Below are 20,954 nucleotides of genomic sequence, written 5' to 3' on the forward strand. Positions count from 1 at the left end.
TGAACTTACTGTTTATTTTAATAATGATACCGTTGTCCTCATAAGAGTCATTACACTTATCCCAGACTGTTACAGCAGCTTTTGTTTGTCCCATTTTCTATTTTTTCCCTTTTTCACACATTAATCACAGTGATGTTAAATTACTATCCATTCAATATAGATATGATTGCATTCCTGCTTTACTCAAAACTGACAATGATTCTTCTGCAAACACACATTCTTCTGCAAGTACCACAAACACAAACTTAATACCTTGGCATGCAAAGCCTCAATAGTATATAACTGATATTTCTATCTCAGTCTATTCTCCTACACATATCCTTTATATCAAACAATCTGGATTAACTTTATATTTGCCAAATGTATCATTTGCTACCTCCCACCTTCTGCTCAAATCATTCCTTATGCTTGGAAAACACTTCCTCCATTTCATCTTGTCAACTTTTAGCCATATTTCAGATACTGCTTTCTCTGTAAAATCCTTCCTTTTGTTCTCAACCCAGATATAATCCCCCCTGCCTTTGTGTTATATAGCATTTTTTTCTAACTTATAGAAAATAAGCATTTTACCTTATTCCAACCCACTGGATTTTTTTTTTTTTTTTGACAGAGTCTCGCTCTATTGCCTGGGCTAGGGTGCCGTGGCATCAGCCTAGCTCACAGCAACCTCAAACTCCTGGGCTTAAGCGATCCTTCTGCCTCAGCCTCCCAAGTAGCTGGGACTACAGGCATGCGCCACCATTCCCGGCTAATTTTTTCTATATATTTTTAGTTGTCCATATACTTTCTTTCTATTTTTTTAGTAGAGACGGGGTCTTGCTCTTGCTCAGGCTGGTCTCGAACTCCCGAGCTCAAAAGATCCGCCCGCCTCGGCCTCCCAAAGTGCTAGGATTACAGGTGTAAACCACTGCGCCCGGCTGGGATTTTGAACTCCTCATTATGTCTTACTCATTTTTGTATCATCTACAACTGTTAGCAGAGGATATGTTACAAGAACAAATAAATGTTTAATTTTATTTTTTTCAGATTATTTTGCATTTATTGAAAAAGTAGATTTGCATTCTAAGCTAGAAATTAGTTCAGTGTACTTTTCTGACATTTTTGTTTATAAAATTATTTCTGTGAGACTAACTTTTGAATAGACCAATTGAGCTAGATTACAAAGTTTATCAAGTTCATGTCAGCGTATATTGTAGTTCACTGTACTTTTAGGGTAACGCTAACTACTTTAATAATAAACCTAAAATTTCTTGTTGGCTTAACACAATAGACAATTATTTCTGCCCACGTTAACTGTCCAATGCAGGTGTCCTAAATAGTTCTCCCCTATGAGGTGAGTAAGAATACCAGACTCCTCCTTTCTTGTGGCATCCGCTAGTCATTAGTACAGGGAGTAAAAGACAGTGGAAAAAAAACCACCTTTTTCTCATGTAAATAAATAGCATACCAAATCAATTTTAAAATGCACATTGAATTAATAAGCTTAGGGTAAAGTATGCTGCAGTAGGAAACAACCTCAAAGTATCAACAACAAAGGGTTATTTTTCACTTGCACTCTATTCACTGTAAAGCAGTGGCTGTGGCTCTGCCATCTGCCATCTGCATTCCAAGCCCCAGGCTTAAGGAGCAGTGTCTGTCTGAGATGTGGTTAGTCTCTCTGCAGAAGGAAAAAAAGAAACTGACTTAAAAAAAAACAAAGGTAGCACATGTCACTTCCACACACATTTTTATTTGGTCAGAGTTATATAGAGAGTCCTGATGTTAGTAGGATGGAGGAGTATGTTCCTCCCATGGTGAGGGCACTGCAAATTACTTGGCCAAGTCTGAAATCAATAGCACAGGGGTGTATAACCCTTCTACACAAAGGAGCAGAGAATGTTTTTCTAAAATAATACAATTTAGCACACCATTTTTTCCACATTTTAACATTTTAAAAATTGGAATATTTCTTACAATCAGTGGTGAATTATAGTTATTTGGCAGAATGTTTTTTCTTTTTAGAGGTACAAAAAAAATCGGTGCTTCTTATAATCAGTGACATCTTAGATTTAATAAAGTTTGGTAGGCTTCAACTTTAAAAGTAGTCTAATTCACCTGTTATTTTCAAGTGGGGGGGCAATTTCAAATCAAAGAGTAATAAAGGCTTAAAGAATTAATATATTTAAAGCCTATATAGTTCAGATTCCTTCACCACTGATATAAAACTGTGCCAGCATGCTTATTTTCAGTCTGTAGTAGAGACAGCAATAAAACGATAGAAAAAGTTGAGAGGAAATTGCAAAGGGGAAATAACAGAGAAATAATCAATGGAATAGAATAGAAGCTTAGAAATAAGCCATGTATAAGATAAGAATGCTACCATAAACCAAATGGGGGAAAGAAATATTTAATATGTACAGTATTTGGAAAACTGGGTCACTATTTGAAAAAAAAAAACCAAAATTGATCCCTATCTTATACCATGTGAAAATTGGACTCCAGATGGATTAAAGATCTAAGTAGAAATGTTAACAACAATAGAAAAGAATGCTTATTACTTAATGACATAAAAATAGGGAAAGGCTTCTTAAAAAAGATCAAGAAAGTACAAATCGTAAGGCAAAAACTGTTAGATGTGACTAAATTAAAATTAAGGATTTCTTGTCAGTGAAGGATGTCAAAAGTAATATCAAAGGTGATTGCTCACAAGAAGGAATTTAGAATATACAAGCAATGCAAAGGAAAGTCAGCAGGAGACCTGAGTAGACATTTCTCAAAATAAGACATACAGGTAGCCAACAGGTACATGAAAAAATACTCAACGTCTCTAAACACGAGGGAAATGCAAATCAAAACCACAATGAGATGTCATCTTACCCCAGTTAGAATGGCTATTATTAAAAAGACAAAAAATAACACATGCTGACGAGGATGTGGAGAAAAGGGAACTCTTAAACGCTGTTGGTGGAAATGTAAATCAGTAGCCGCTATGGAAAACAGGATGGGGATTTCTCAAAAAACTAAAAATAGAACTACCATATGCCAGCAATCCCCCTACTGGGCATTTATCCAAAGGAAAGAAAAGCAGTATATCAGAGAGATACCTGCACACCCATCTTTATTGTAGCACTATTCACAATAGCAAAGATATGCAATCAACCTCAGTGTCCATCACAGGACAAATGGATAAAGAAAATGTGATGTATATATACAATGAAACACTATATGGCTATTAACAAATGAAATCTTGTCACTTGCAGCAACATGGATAGAACTGGAGGTCGTTATGTTAATTGAAATAAACCAAGGACAAAAGATAAATATTGCACGTTCTCACTCATGTGGGAGTTAAAAAAGAGTTGATCTCATAGAGGTAGAAAGTAGAATGATAGCTACCAGAGGCTGAAAAGTGTGTGTGTTAGGGGATGATTGGAGGGGATGAAGAGAGTTCAGTTAATGGATACAAACATACAGTTAGATAGAAGGAATAAGTTCTAATGTTCAATAGCAGAGTGGGGTGACTCTTTAACAACAGTGTATTGTATATTTCAAAATCACTAGCAGATAGTACTTGAAATGTTCTTAACACATAGAGATGATAAATACTCAAGATGATGGATACCCTAATAACCCTAACTTGATCATTGTACCTTCTATGCATGTAACAAAATATCATATGTGACCCATAAATATGTGCAAATATTATATAAAAAACATAAAAAAGGACTACACAGAAAAACTCCAAAAGGCTAAGAAGTGTATGAAGAGTTCAGACTCATTAGGTATCAGAAAAATGCAAATTAAAATAATAATGAACTGCCACTCTATACACAGACTGAAGCCATTATCCTAATGTTATATATATAATCCCCATGTGTGTTTTATACCACCAAGAAATTAAACTATTGTGTTTTAAAATTTTGCACAAAATGGTATTATAATGTTTCCATTTGAAAATCATTTATACTTTTTTCTCATTCAAGATTATATTTTTAAAAGGTTTATTCATGTTGATATATGTAGATCTGGTCTATTAATTGGCCTTTTTGTTCTATTCAGGCCCTCAACGGATTGGATACTGCCCACCCACTGGGGAGGGCAATCCAATCTGCTTTATTCAGTTGATCTATCTAATCTCATCCAGAAATACTACACACCCAAAAATAATATTTAACCAAATATCTGGGCACTCTGTGACCCCGTCACATTGACACATAAAATTAAGCATCACAAGTCTCTGCCTTGTCAATTTGACACCCAAATGCATCTCCTTAAACTGTACTTAATATCCAAATAAAGACAATAACAAAGTCATAATTCAGCCTAATTTGATAACAACTATCCTAAATGCAACCCAAAACTCACTAACCTCTTCTCCACAAAAGGTGGCAAAGTCCTCGAGTGATGTTTACTCTTCTTCTTTATATCCCATAACTTAAATACCATGATGTAAACTTGACAATACTTAAATACTATGATATAAGGTCAATATATCTCATGTGATAAAGAATGAGAAGGAAAAAAAGCAAAGATATTTGCTACACACACACAAATGTATTCATAACAAAATAATGAGGAAATACTAATGACAATTGCAGTCTTCATTTCTGTAACTGATCATGTACTCATAACCGGTATTTAAAACTACCTTCTCCACTACACATTCTGTGTTCTCTTTGCCTTCAGTAAGCACCTCAGCTACTTGAGTTCTTTACCTGGTAGGATATGATGAACTGAGTGCTTTTATCTCCCCCTACAAATTCATATGTTGAAATCCTAACCTCAGATGTGATGGTATTGGGAGGTGGAGGCTCTAGAAGGTGATTAGGTCATGAGGGCTCTGCCACCTGTGAACAAGGGAGCAGGCCCTCACCAGACACTGAATCTGCTGGTACCTTGATCTTAGACTTCTAACCCTCCAGAACTGTGAGAAATAAAGGTTTGTTGTTAAAACCACCCACCCTGTAGTATATTTGTTATAATATCCTGAACAGATTATGACATGAGATGACCCAAACGTTCATTCCTGAAGGGTCTGGGCCACTAGTAGTCCTGCCTGAATTGGGTTGTTGTAATTTTCCATTGACCTTGATCACAGAGTATGGTGATATTGAGACACCCTAAGGGATCTCCTGTATTCTAGACATACTCTTCCTTATCTCCATACTCTTCCTTATCTACTACTGAAGCAGTAGTCCAGTTTCCCCATGGTTATCAGAATTAATCAGTCTAGCCAACACAGTAACTTCCTTCTTTGCTTGTTGACTCAGGGGCATAAGGAACCCAAAGTGGCTGGATGGCAGTCTTAACTTCCAGTTTAGTGAGAATTGTTGTGTCTTCTGGTGGGAAGTATTCCTTCCTCAGGACCTAAGACCTCAACTCTGGTGACAGACAATAATGTCACCAGAACAGGAAAAAGAAATTCTAGTGGGTCATAAGGGGTAATAGTGAGTGATACTACTGTCATTTCCACCCCTTGATTCCTGGATCCAAGAATCCTGGCTATAGGAGAAAGAGTACCATATATCAGATGCTGATTCAAAGCATTTATAGCCTTCTGGAAAAATCTTTCCCCAGTCCTGCAAGGTATTGCCAACTAGCTGGCATTGTAACCAAATCTTCAAAAAGCCATTCCACCATTCTATCAAACTAGCTGTCTCAAGATGGTAGATAACATAGTGTTAATAAGACCAGTGAATTCCATGAGCATGAGCATTTACCATTGATTGCCTCCAAAAGAAAGTTTCAGTCTCTTAAATTTAAACACCACAGGAATGAATTATTAGACCACTTCCAGCTGGATATAAGTAACAAAATTAGCATAGTGTTTAAGAGTATAGATCAGTGATGTCCAACAGAAATATAATGCAATTTACAAATGCAAGACACACAGGTATTATAACTTTAAATTTTCTAGTAGCCACATTAGAAAAGGTAAAAAAGAAAGAGGTGATACTGATTTTAGTAGTATTTCATTTAAAGCACTATCATTTTAATATGTAATGTATGTAAATAACCATTAACTAGATATTTTACATTCTTTATGTAATAATTCTTCAAAATATGGTGTCTTTTGCATTTACAGTATGTGTCAATTTGTATTAGCCACCTATTACATGCTCCTTGCATTAACTTCAATTAGCTACAACACAGCAAGGCATATTTTCATGGGTCAGTGATTTCTATATGCTAATATATATAATTAATTATGGGAGAATCTATCTAAGCAATGTCTTTGCTTGGTAGACATTGGAAAAACAATTTCTTACATCTCTGAATAAAAGTAGCAAATAAACTTCCTTATAACTTAAGGGTCAGGAAAAGGATTATGCTCTTATTGTAAAGTCTGTTCTATGATATTCCCTTTGCTTTCTATACTGCTTGAAGGAGGAATGATAGACATAGACAAAGGTGGATAAACCCTAATCCTCATTCACTCTGAAGCAGTGTTACTGATTGCCTTCTTTCACTTCTTCCAGCACATCAAATCTATTCTTTACTCAAACTATTTATTATGCCTAAAAACCCTTCCCTTCTTCACCTCGCCACCTGGCCTCCTCTTAGTCTTCAGGTTTCAGATTAAATATCAGGTCTCATCCTTCCCTGACCAACTTTGCTAAAATAAGTCTTCTCTTTTATTCTCCATTTCATTATCATAGTCATTTCCTTTGTGAGCTTATTTCACAATTTGTAATTCTTTAATTTTTAATTTAGTTGTTTTTGTCTCTGTTGCAAGACTTTTTGCCTCATAAGGTCAGGGCTTAAATCTATCTTGCTCACTAATGAAATCTCACCAGCCATCACAGTGCCCCACACAGAGTAGGCACCAAATATTAATATTTCTTGAGTGAATGAATGAATGATAGGCATGTATCATTCCCTCCTGTATTAAGGGGCTTTCAAAGTAGGAAGTCACAGAAATGATTTCTTAAACAATATATACACATCAAACAGCTATGAAAACTGCAGGGTTTTTTTTTTAACAACTTTATTGAGATATAGTTTATGTAGCATAAGGTTCACCCATTTAAAGTATAGAATTCAATATTTTTATTATATTTACAGAATTGTGCAGCTATCACTCTATTCCAATTTTCGAACATTATCATCACCATAGAGAAACCCCACGCCCACTAGCAGTCATTCCACATTGCCTTTTCCAGCCTTACTCAATGGTCATTTAAAGAGATTTACATAAACATATAGACCAATGGAATAGAATAGAGAGCCCAAAAATAAAACCACACATATATGGCCAAGTACTCTGTGACAAAGACACCTTGGGGAAAGGACAATCTCTTCAATAAATGGTGTTTGAAAAATTGAATATTTACATACAAAATATTGAAATTAGACCCTTATAAAATACACAAAATCAACTCAAAATGTATTAAAGACTTAAACATAAGAACTGAAACCATAAAATTCCTAGGAAAAAAACATGGGGGAAATGCTATTTGACAGTGATATTGGCAATGGTTTTTGGTTATGACCGCATAAGCACTGGCAAAAAAAGCAAAAATAGACAAATGAGATGGCATCAAACTAAAAAGTATCCTGCAGGGTTTTTTTTTTTTAAATAACATCCAGTAGATTCCCAGTTTCACAAGGACAGAGATTTTTTGGATTTAAAACTCATTGCCTCCCTGCATAGTGCCTGTCTCATATTAGGCACTCATCTATTTCTGTTGATTGAATAAATTAATTTTGATATGAAGCCCATAGACTATGTACTTATACTAGGAAAATTTTACTCCAATATAAAATTTACTCCAATATAAAATTTAGGATGAGTTAGAAAGAAACAGTGATTATAGGTGATTTAAGACCAATGAAATGTATGCGTATTTTCTGTTACATTTTTTCCTAAAAGGGACCTGTCGGTTTACCTGGAGAAGTTGGGATAACTGGAAGCATTGGTGAAAAGGTAATTTCTGACATCATTTTGTTTTACAGTAATAATTCTAGGCTAAATTCAAAGGAGAGACTTTCACATGGTGTTTTATGTTGATTAGAAATCATTCATAACTTTACCACATTATGTATATTGAATCTTTTAAGTACATTAAAATATAGCTAATAGCATGTGTTTCTAATTTTTAAAGGGCATAGTACTGTTTGCCTATAAAGATGTGGTCTAAAGAGAAAAGAAACAGTCTAGGTTTATGACTAGAAAATATTATTTAAATCTACTTTATGAAAGCAAACCCTCTATAGGAAGCAGATTTAAAAGAGAAGAATAAGTTATCGTTTTAAAACCTTTCTCTCTCTCCTGTCTCATGTATTATATACCTGTTCCTATTCCCATTCTTGCTCTTTTCTTGGTCTAGATTATTCTGTCCCCCTTCCATCTATTTAGTCAAAACCAAACTGTTGGACTCAGCTAAATTCCCATCCCCTCTGCGAAGTCTCCCCAGACTCCTCTAATCCTTCCTATTTCTTCCCTTCCTAGATTTAGCGTAAGTATCACACTGTTCAAAACTTAATGGTCCTCCAATTCTTTCTTCTCTGTCCCTCTTAGTACATTCAAAGTGCTGAATATATACTTACAGATTTTTTATTAACAATGTAACAAAATATATGGATTCAGTTCAAAAAATTTAGATAGTTTTATAATTTTTTTCATTCTGATTTAGTTATTTCTATGCTGGGTTAAATCTTCTACACTAAGATTTTGACAATCCTGAGAATTTTCATGGGAATCAGTTTAATCTTTTTAATCTGCTATGGCAGATTTGATTATCATGATCTCCCAGAATTATTTCTGGGGAACTTAATTGGGATAGACAGATTATAGAAATAAATTTCTTCCAGTGGTTGTACAGATTACGCAGTTTTTCAATATGCTTTAATACATTCACTATTCTCATATTTTATGTCTCATAAAATTGTATTTCTACTTACAAAATTGTAGCATATGATACATACTCAATTTTAAGTTGTGTTTATCCATACTTTATATTTTCTTTATTTTATAATAACAAGACTTTTAGTATTTTTCCCTTGAAAAACATCTTAAGAGAATGTTTATTGTACTACAAGTCTAGCAATTTTAGGGTAAAAATGCAAAATTCAGAAATTTAAAAAGTATTGGAAATTAGGATGAAATATGAATGTAAGGTATGATTCTGACAGTTTTCCATTCTAAGCTTAGCCCAGTTATGACAATTAACATGCCTCAATGGTCCTCTTTTTTCTTTGTTGTTTTAAAAGGGAGAACGTGGAGGTCCAGGCCCACTAGGTCCCCAAGGGGAAAAGGGCATTATGGTAAGAGCTCAGTGATTTTGAAAATATGTTTCCAACGACCATAATAAAGTTAAGGTATTCCAGAGGTGAAATTGCCTTGACTATAATTTAAGCAAGTGAAAAATGCTTTTTTATAAGAAATTTCTATTAGAATTTTCTAAGTGATTTAATTCCTGGAATGCTATATAGTATTAAGACCCTAAAAAGCATGCAAATGAGTTGGCTTAGTTAAATGATTCTATCGTTTTAGGAAAAGAATTAAAATACCACAAATGAGCTAAAACAGATGCAGAAGAAAAATCAATTGGAATTCTACTTATTCTTCTACAAACTATAGTTTATATGGCACATACCATCATTGCCACTTTTCCATGAGTTTGTGGTCAGATGTAAGTTTTTGCCATACAGAGGTCAGAATTCAGAATTCATCTCACTCTCCTGTATCTTTAAGATAGGAATAGAGGACAAATTTTATATCTGAGTTGCATTTTTTTAGTATATTAAATCATTTCTAAGTGTGGTAGGAGCTAGAATAAATGATTATTACCAATAAGATAATCTTTCTTTCATAAAATACATTGTAATGGATATGGTAACCTATAATACTATCTACAAATTCATTTTACCTAAGTTATTCTTTAGTTTTAACTTCTATATTTTCAGACAATCTCTGTAAGTTGTTTTTATCTATCTCCACTTGCTGTCAACTAGGAAATTTAACATACCCATAAGACTAATCAATTTTAGGAATCGTTACTTCCTAAGGCATTTTCTGAATCAGCATTAATATCATAAAGTATGTGGGCCTTCTAAAATTTGGCATGCTAAAATATTTGTACACATTCATGTTCCTTAATTATAGAATTCCCTGACCTCTCTAAAAATGGTCTCATAATTTATATAACATAGCATATATTCATGCATAAGATAATATAACCTACAAAAAGATGAAGTCAATGTTTTCTTCTCAATAAGCTGTAGTATGTGATTCTAGTTAGCAATTTTCATTTCTAGACAAAGACCTTCTAATAAATGGAGATCCAGCTTCTATACAGTCATGTTTTTTTATTTCTATGTTCTATCAGCAGAACAATTCTTGCGACCTTTCACATCTTGGATAGAAAAGGGAGAGATTGTCAAATTATCCTTTGTCATTACTATTTATAATTTACTGGTTTCTCTTCAATGAAAATAATTAAATGCAACTGAGATTTTCATATCTTTCATATTTTATTTAAACCATAGGGATATCCAGGTCCTCCCGGGGTTCCAGGACCCATGGGTCCATCGGGATTACCTGTAAGTACAGGAAAGATTTTATGATCTCTTCTAGAATATCTATTTTAATTTAAATCAACCAATTTTGTTGAACAAAAACACAATATTTTTGTTTTCATGCAGAATAAATCATGTATAAACTAGTAAAGACTGATTCACTCCCCAACTGTACAAAACACCCAAGAATATGTCATGGTATCTTGAACTTCCTCACCTCTACTTGGTATATTAACCAATGTCAGTTCTGCAACCTAAACTAAACAACATTTAAACTCTCTTTTGAATAACCACATATAAGAAAATAGGGTTATGTAATCAAAGCATTTGTACCTCCATAATACTCTGAAATAAAAAAAAGAAAATAGGGTTAGTTATCAAGATTAGAAGTGAGATCAATTTAATAAACAAATTATCAGTTCCAACATATTTTTCTTAGAAATTTGCAAATATTTTTATACAACCAGATAAAATTTGTAGAAAATATACTTTATTAAATAAAAATTGAGTATTGAAAATGCTCCATTTTTTGTTTACAGAAAGATAATGAAACCTTGCCCCTAAATATTGCTTATCAAAATTTGACAGTAATTGTAAACATAAATATGAAAAAGATACATACCCTTTGGGATATGTATCAGCCTTCAGGATATCCTGAGCAGAACTTTTCATATCAGAAATGCTTTATGCTAAGTTTCATAAAGCTTCTGTTTTAAAAATAATTCAAATTTTCCAGTATATTTATAGACATGTTGTTGGCTTCCAAAATGAAGACGATTGGTCCAGGGCATAACTGCCAATCTCTTTACTTACATAGAATAATAAATAAATTTGAAATCCTAAAATCACTTTGTTTTTATCTACCTAATGTTCATAAGTAAATTTTGTTTTCCAGTTGAGCCTTGATTGAAGACTATAGGTATACAATAATTCATTATTATTGACTTAATAATAAATACCATCTGAATCTCCATTGCAGACTATTTTTTGTGGCATATTAATTTGAAACATTTTATGGCATTTTTCATGATAACAGAAAAAAATCCATTTTTATGTGATAGGATTGTCATAAATGTCTAGAATAATGGTAAGGAAATTTCACGGAGATAGCCATTGCTTCTTTGATGAGTCAGGCATATTAGACTGTCTGACTGGCTGAGTGGGTATCTCCTTCCTCCCTTATTCCATATATGTTCTACCCCAAAACTACTTGGTCAGTAAATATTAAAAGCTTTCCATTCTTTGTTCAGGGTGTTCACACCCAGAAATGACATTTCTCCAAATAATAGAATATTTCAAAAGCAGAATATTGAGGGAGGGAGGTGGGATTTAAAGCATATTTTTTTAGAAACCTAGTCAGTGTAATTTTAAGAATTCCCAAGGGGAATTACTTATAAGAAAGTGTATGACTACTATTCTGATAACATTCTTGTGAATTCTATAACTGATTTTAAATTTGCAACATGTAGGGTCGTGCGGGGGCAAGAGGACCACCAGGGAGTCAAGGTCCTAAAGGACAAAGAGTAAGTAACCTAATGAAAGAAGTACATTAACCTAAAAAAAAAAATCATTTCAAGAATAGTGATAAGTGTTCAACAAAAATAGCGTCATGCCTCCTAAAATTGTGCTTAGAAATTGTCATGTTTTTTCCTTGTTTTCATTATATTGGATGAACTACCTACATTAATTGAAATAGGACTCATAATCATTTGTATTTATAAAATCATATTTTTCCATTTTAATTTTTACATATATTACTAACTCATACAGAATTCTTTTTTATTATTCCCAATCTCTAATTCCATTCTTTTTGGGGAATTGTAAATGTGAAGATCTTTAAATAAATTATTTTTCTACTCACAATGAACTTACATAACAAGGGAAAGTAACATCATGACAAAATAAGAGCACTAAGAAATGGAACAAAGATACAAAGGATGAATAAGGGTTTATTAATTTTAAATGAGAGGGATACTCATTTCCTAATACTTATGCATATAGAATTAAAAGAAATATTTTCATTTAAGTTGTCTCTTTAACATTAAATCCTCTTTTTTCTTTAAAGAAATAAGAAACACTATTTATTGCATGCCTGTCACATGCCAGGCACTTTTAAATATATTATCTCGCTTAATACCCAAAACCACCCCAGGAAGGAGAACTGTTATAGCTCAGGTATTATAGTTGAGGAAACCAGGGCTCAAAGAGTTTCAGTGTGTAGGCTGTAGACACAGAGAAATGGCATAACCAATATTCAAGCCTTAGTGTATCTGATTCCAAAGCCTGTGCTTGTTCAATACCACATGGAATGTTAAGGAGTATTTTTTAATTAATTTGAATATGTGGTGTTTAAGAATTCTGTTTTGTGACTTGGCCTTACTTTGATTTAAATTTAACTAGTGAAGAAAATACTTTAAAATTCTAAAAACATGTCCTCTACCTAATAATGGTTAAAAAACAAAAAAACCCTGCAGGTTTCCAATTGGCAAATGGGAAAAGAGTGTTATAAATTCCCAGTTTGAAATAAGACTGTAATTTCATGTCCTATGTTTTAGGTGAAGATTGAAGAAAGAGAGCAAATTTGTCTTTATTATTATTTCTTTTCTGAAAAAGCATTTTCTGTCCTGGATTATAGATTTACAGTTTTACCCTGATGGCCACATCAATTTTAAAAATAAGATTTATAATAAAAAATAACAGCTTGATGATCTATACTCAAACTATCATTTAGTGGTTTGTGCCCTGCCAGCATTCAATATTTGGTCAGGTCAAATATGTTTATGCAACTTTGTATTAGTCATAGTGGGAAAGTTCAACCAGTTTTGTGACAGGTGAAAAAAAAGAAGAAATACTTATTTGTGCCTTTTGTTAATTAAGTAATTTAGCTCTTACTGACACAGGCAGAAACCATGTATCTAAGCACAGTCTTTTCCTGAATTACTTGTGCTATCTCATAAATCATACAGAAAGTTCATTTGTTCTGCAGTTTTCTAACCTGACCATGATCCCTGTGTAGATTATTACTCTTTCCTGATATATCACTTTGTCCTCAACTTCTCCAAATACATATTACTGATTCTTTCCCAAAATTGCTGCTCATAATTTTAAAAATTTTAACCAGTAGTTTCTAAATAAGGAAGCTTTGTTTAGAAGTAAGGGCTTTGTTTAGGGGGAAAAAAGAGCTTTCTTTACTAGGTGAATATTTCAGGCAACCAATGGGCATTGGGAGTACAAAAAGAGAACTGAAGACCAGAATATTTAAGAAAGAACATAGTATCAGGAACTTCCATTGTGGTAGCCCTCTGGTATCTTCCTGTTTCTATCCTCTTCTCTCTCCAATCCATCCTCCACTAGGGCTGTGATCCCAATACAGGAGATATGACACACAAAGCAAAGTTAACCTCATCTTCTTTCTTGCTCTTGAATTGGGTCTTTGATCAGGAAACACCTTTAAGTTTTGCACTCTTTCTCTAGAGGGTTGGTGTAGAGGCATACAACTGAGTATCTCTTTATTCTGACTATGCTGCTCAAGATTTAAATGGGAAGGAAAGATTTAAATACCTATATTGGTAATATGTAACATTTTAAAGTTCTCTGTGGAAGAAGTAAAATAGATCTGACTATAAATTCTGAAATTTGGCCCCTTCAAGGGGGGGCCAAATGCATACCATATAGGGGAAGGCAGTCATCAGTATTTGCCTTCAGATTCAATGCTAGTAGTACCTGAAGCACTCCAATTGATAAGACAAAGCGGTTTCTTCCCCTGAAATAAAGTTTATAACAAGAATAGAATCAAAAAGATATTTTCCCTCAAATCACTGATAATGTTAGTTTTTGTTTAATGGAACATTTTGTTCCAGCTGTGTAAGTCAAGAGCGAGAAGAGACTTCTAGACATATTAATAATTAGTTAGACGTGTGAGTGATTTAAAATTAATAGAGGGGTCAAGCAAACACAGATAGATATAGTTAAAAGAAAATATAAATATAGTGAGTCCAAGTTACAAAGACATTTGTTCTGTGAATAGGACTGTTTCCTTCATTCATAGGTGCTTAGCCTATTAAAATTAATTACAGGGGTCATAGAGATGGACTTGGAGTTCTTATAAAAGTCTTGCTAAATAAATGAGTGTTCAGTTTATCTTAATGTCTTAGTTAATCATATTTTTTTCTTTTAATTTTAACATTTACATGAAATAGTGGTTCTGCATCCTGCCATCTAATGCATTTAGGATTAAATTGATAATTCACAAATTTGGTTAACTCTTTAAAATTATTGTCTACAATTCAAGTAGTGTTTACTTTACAAAACATGCTTAATTTATATACCTGAGCTATCAGATTTTTATTCTAGCTTTGAGACCTTCTAATAGCTCAGTACAACCAACTTTAACTTTCCTAAGAGGATAAAGAAAATACTAGATCTTTTTAGCCAGGATACTTTCTCCAAGAGAATACCCATGAGCTATTTTAAAGCAGTTATTTAAAAAAACAACTTCATGCCAAATTAGGTGCCTAGTATAATGCTATTGTTTAACTTTCTTAGAGCTTATCGTAAAGCTTATTTTGTCTTAGGAGTCAAAGCAGGCATATACACTAACCCATGGTATAACTTCTACAACCAATTTCAGTGAAATGTACAGATGTTGATAAAGCTAAGCTTTTGGTTAATTAGCTTACTCTTGCCTTAAACATAGAGAGTACCAACCTTTCCCAGAGTTCTTCCAGCCTTAAACTCTTAACTAGCAACCTTTAATTAATATAATTGCATTAGTTAGACCTTTTTGAAAAAAAAAAAAACTAAATACATCTATCATCACTGTAGGCAGAGAAACTTCTCTTTGTTCCCTGTGTCATCCTGGCTGAAGAAATGAAATAATAAATGTGGACGTATTTTTTTAAAGAACAATGCTTAGATTTACCTTTTCATTGGTACATATTGTACATATTTATGGGGTACATGTGATATTTTCTTATATGCATAGAGTATGTAATGATCAAGTCAGGGTATTTAGGGTATCCATCACCTCAAGTATGGATCATTTGTATGTGTTGGAAACATTTCAAGTCCTCTCTTCTAGTTATTTTGAAATATACAATACATCCTTGTTAACTATAGTCACTCTACTCTTTTATCAAACATTAGAACATATTCCTTTCATTTAATTATATGTTTGTATCCATTAACTGAACTCTCTTCATCACCCACCCACTCACACACCCTTATCAGCCTCTGATATTTATCATTCTATCCTCTATCTCTATGAGATCAACTTTTTAACCTCTCACATATGAGTGATATTTATCTTCTGTGCCTGGTCATTACTTAACATAATGACTTCCAGTTCTATCCATATTGCTGCAAATGACATAATTTCATTTTTTTCATGGACATATAGGGTTCTAGTGTGTGTGTGTGTGGGTGCGCGCGCGTGCGTGCACACATGTGTGTCACATTTTCTTTATTCATTCATTCTTTGATGGTCACTGAGGTTGATTCCATATCTTTGCTATTGTGAATAGGGCTGCAATAAACATGGGGGTACAGGGATCCTTTGTTTTACTGATTTTCTTTGGATAAATATTCAGTAGTGGGATTGCTGGCTGATATGGTAGTTCTATTTTTAGTTTTTTGAAAAATCCCCATGCTGTTTTCCATAGTGGCTACGCTGATTTGCATTCCCACCAGGGAATGCAAGGTAAGAGTTTCCTTTTGTCTGCATCCGCATTTGTTATTTTTTGTCTTTTTAATGATAACCGTTCTAACTGGAATAAGATGATACATCATTGTAGTTTGCTGTGCATTTCCCTGATGATAGTGATGTTGAACATTTATTCATATACCTTTTGGCCATTTGTGTGTCTTCTTTTAAGAATTGTCTATTCATGTCTTTTGCCCATTTTTAATGGGATTATTTGTTTTTTTTATTAATGAGTTGTTTGAGTTCCTGTATATTCTGGATATTAGCCCCTTGTCAGATGAATAGTTTTCAGATATTTTCTTTCATTCAACAGATTGTCTCTTCAGTCTGTGGATTGTTTCTCTGCTGTGCAGAAGCTTTTTACTTTAATATGATCCTATTTGTCTATTTTGGTTTTGTCTGTGCATTTGAGGTCTTAACCATAAACTCTTTGCCTAGACCAATGTCCTGAAGTGTTTCCCCTGTGTTTTCTGCTAGTATTTTTATACTTTCTTTTTAACACTTGAAAAATATTACAAACTTAATAAAGCACAATTATTCATTCTCTGGACATTTAGACATCATGGGAGTCAGGCAACTCACCTAACATCTGCAGATTTCTGTTTCTTCATCTAAAAAGTGGAATTTGGGCTACTTCAGCCATGGTAATAGGTGATTTATGTGCCAGGACAAGAAACTGGCAGTTAATTTTGAGACTTACCTCCAGCTAGATTTATCCTTTTCTTACATATATATCTAGGCAGTCACTTAATCTGATTTTATTCAAGAAATGAAATTTATTTGCCGTCTTTGGGCCAAACAGTGTTTTTTAAAAAATTCTAAATTTATAGCTCTGTGTCTGGGGGCCTTTTGAATCTTGAACCTTGTGGCTGCTGCCATTTAAACTTAGAATGACTTTTAACTCTCTGTTACTAGCCTTGGAGATATCTGCTTCATTGTGTCTGATTGTCTAGAGTGCAACTCATTATCTTTTACTAGTCCTCCCTCTTCACCCCAAACAAATTTACATTCCTAATTTGTTTTTCTATTAATACTGTCATCATTCTACCAGTTATCCAGCAACAAAATATCCAAGAAAGACAGAAATTCCAGGTTGCAAAGGGGTTTTAAGTGCCTAATTATGAGTGGATACATTTTCAGTTTATATCTTACTTGTGTTCTATAGTATTTTAGGATGTTGAGCACTCATTCCTTTTCACACTGTCTCGGCCTTCTTGTTTTGTTATTCCAAACAATTTAGCAATGTTTCTTACAGGGCAGAAAGAGAAAAATTAGGCATTAAAAGTACGAGAGAAAAGGAATCAATACAGGCTGCTGAAATTTTAAGATGAGGGTAATAAGTAAAGTCCTGAGGCACTTTCACACTTAAAAATTCAGTCATCCTTTGATTATTGTTCTTTTTCATCTTCAGTTACATTCCAAGCGTGCCCCCACCTCAAGACCTTTGTACTTACTATTTCTTCTGCCACAATGATCTTCCCCAAGATATTTGCATGGCCTGTAATCTCACTTCTTTCTGGTATCTACCCATATGTCACTTTAGAGAGACTTTTTAGACCACCCTATCTAAAATAGTGCTTCTCACTTTGGATAATCTCCTTTATTTTTCTTCATTATACATAACTACTGATTTTCATTTTGTATTTTAATTTGACATATTTATTTGGTTGTTTATTAATTCGGGGATTTGTCTCTTCTCCCTACCATGTCCTCTGGGCCTAAAATAATGCCTGCCTTGTAGTAGATACTCAGTAAACATTTGTTAAAGGAATAACACACTGTGAAAATTATTAATCTATTAAATTGAGTCCATATTCATCAATTTGATCTTCAAGCTGTTGCACTATAAGATTGTAATTTAGTTTTCCAATCTTTTATTGGAAAATAGGGCAGAAAAGGAAGTTGGGGACAGATTATGGAATACCTTTGAGCACAGGCAGAAATTATAGGGCTGGAGCAATGGCTATAACTTTAATAGTATTGGTGGAGCTACAGATTCTCATAGAGTCTGAGTGTTCTCTCCAAATCCACGAAGGAGCCAGAGGATCAAGGAATGTAGTTAACCTGAGAATACCCTGGAAGAGAGTCCTATTATAATAAACAGGTTTTAATAATATAAATCTAAACCAAAGCTTATGTCAGAGGGAATACAAGAGAAGGTACTGGAGCCTAAGGAGCTCCTTCAGATCAGCGTGTTGTACTGGGAGATTTGTGTCACTGTTCTGTATAGAAATCTTCAACAGAAGATTTCTGCCAACTGATTTAAATATAAACTCCAATCCTTTACTTTTTAAGTCTCAGTCTTCCTTTGTACACTTATTAAGTGTAGAAATATTAAGATTATATTTCTCTACATGTGATCAATAGCCTGGGCAAACAAGCTACTTTTTCATACTGTGAGTATCTCTTTTCAGGATACTGTGCCTTTTCTCATGCTATCCCTCAAGGTAGAGTTCCTTCTGTTTTGAATAAGTCTGTGGGAGCTTGACCTCCAGCTGCCAAAATGGTGTCTTTGTTTCCATTACAAACCTGTGAAGGCTGTCTTCCTCTGTGAATCCTTCTTTTGGCCCTTGACATGCCTTATCCTTCCCTATGCTATAGTCATTTGTATAATTTACCTTTTCATTCTATCAGCCTCATAATGGAGAAACTTTCTCATGATTTTGTATTCTCATAACACTTAATGCATTTCGTTTTGCACAGATGTTCATTTAGAGGCTGTAGAATTGAATTAAGTCCCTTAAAAAAGACTTTAAGATCTTCTAAGGACAGTTATAATATGGACAAGGAGACTATTCTGCCATTTTATTAGAGAATGACTTTTACAACTAATACTTCTTTGGAACTAATTATTGAACAAATATTGAAAAATTTTTAAGTTTACATGAATATTTTCAATGGTATTTTTTGTACCTTTTCTGTGCCCCTCCATCTCCCAGTAACAATTGCCAAGCAGGTGCATAGTAGGTACAATACAAGTAGCACTTGTTTTCTATAACATGAAGAGAAGAGCACCATTCCAAAAATATGAACCTTAAGAAAACTGTTTAGGCAAACAAACCAACCACTTTTAAGTTAATTTAGCATTGTTTTGATAATATATCCTGGCTGGCTGCTGAACAAATGATAAAGTGAAAAAAATACCCATATTACCACACCTATATTATAACCACCTCAACAACTGAATCAACTATGTTGGTTCTCATTTGATTTACGATTTAGCATTAAATTTTAAAAACAAAGGCTTGATTCTCCCATGTAAATAGGTTCAGCCAAAATACCCAGCTGTTTTCTTTTCTGTGGTCAGGGCATAAAAACAAGCAGAATGAGTTTGTCAAGTAAAGAAGGGCACAGCGTCTTCATCTGTAAAGACACCTAACAGTAAAAAAGAAACATTTCAAATTACCAGCTGAACATTTTTTCCTCCTCAGGGATCAAGAGGACCAGATGGTCTCTCAGGGGAACAAGGTATACAGGGTGCCAAGGTAATCACTGATTTTCTCATTTCATATGCAGTTAAATTTTATTGAGCCATATGCCCTACTGGTCTAAAAAATTATGTATTTCCTTACAAAGGTATGGTTCTAAATTTTCTTTTAATCTCAGTATGAAATATATGTAAAGTTTTTGCTACATACACAGAAATGTTTTCTTTTCAATATTGCACTGTATAGTTAATGTCTTATTTTTTGTATGTGAGTGTATGCTACATGTGTAAGATCATAATTCACATTCATATTAACTCACCTGGTCTTGATACTTTGTTAGGGTGAAAAAGGAGATCAAGGAAAAAGAGGGCCTCATGGTCTTACTGTAAGTAATAAAACATTTCACATTAAAGATGATGAACATTTTAAATCTTCTGTGTTTTCCTTGGTGTGTGATTAATATTTTGGGAGAAGGCTACTTGACCCAAGCATTTTATTTCTTGTGTAGGGTAAGACTGGAAACTGTGGAGAGAGAGGAGTTCAAGGAAAACCAGTAAGTAATAAAAAATAATCAGGCTATGAACAATTTTTACCTGCTTTTTTGGTGGGAGGTGGGGGGCATACTTAATGTTTGGGGAGGCTTTTTAACAAGTGAAAATTATATATATTTGCAGTGTACAATATGATGTTTTGATATATGTATACATTATGAAATGACTACCTTTCTCTGCTTTATTCTCTCATACAACTATTATTTAGTATTCAGTATGTTAGACTAACAGAATACAAGTTCTTTTCCTCCTTTAATCATTAGTCATTGTTTTATTTGGGCAAGTTGCTTATCCATTCTGGGCCTTGTTTTTACCTATCTGTAAACTGGTGGTGGTAACTGTTACTCTTACTTCACTCTAGTTATGACAAATTAGTTTTTCTGTAAAACCCATTTCAAAATAAAATGGTGTGATATATAAATATAATGGGACATTAATAAGGCTAACACAACAAGAACCTTCTTTGAGGCCTCTTGGCTAGTTTCTTTTTTAACTCAACTTTGCTTTTTAGTCCTTTGGAGTGTGGAGCTTTGTGTATCATCATGCTTTCCCATGGCACTGCTCTAAGAGTTTTTAATATTTTATAATGCTGGATATTTTCCTGCTATGAAGAATCTTACCAGAATTAGACACTTTTTTTTTCCCTGAGAGGCAACAAGTTCTGTGGTTATCATCACTAAGGGAGAAAAATGTTAAATAAAAGAAAGATAAACACACACATGCATACACATATATACACATAAGATATTACATATATATGAGCACATAAGCTTA

The 20,954-nt window shown here is 33.6% G+C and overlaps 1 protein-coding gene across 1 annotated transcript in view; it reads left to right on the plus strand.

Moving 5' to 3' along the window:
* Positions 1-20,954, plus strand: part of COL24A1 (collagen type XXIV alpha 1 chain) — a 330,570-nt gene that overhangs the window by 176,902 nt on the left and 132,714 nt on the right. Inside the window, exons 25-31 of the mRNA XM_045547618.1 lie at positions 7,853-7,906; positions 9,193-9,246; positions 10,471-10,524; positions 11,970-12,023; positions 19,633-19,686; positions 19,970-20,014; positions 20,138-20,182. Coding sequence (XP_045403574.1) covers positions 7,853-7,906; positions 9,193-9,246; positions 10,471-10,524; positions 11,970-12,023; positions 19,633-19,686; positions 19,970-20,014; positions 20,138-20,182 — 360 coding nt within the window. The remainder of the gene's footprint in view (positions 1-7,852; positions 7,907-9,192; positions 9,247-10,470; positions 10,525-11,969; positions 12,024-19,632; positions 19,687-19,969; positions 20,015-20,137; positions 20,183-20,954) is intronic.

The sequence above is a fragment of the Lemur catta genome, chromosome 3 (assembly GCF_020740605.2).
Source record: "Lemur catta isolate mLemCat1 chromosome 3, mLemCat1.pri, whole genome shotgun sequence".
NCBI lineage: Eukaryota > Metazoa > Chordata > Mammalia > Primates > Lemuridae > Lemur > Lemur catta.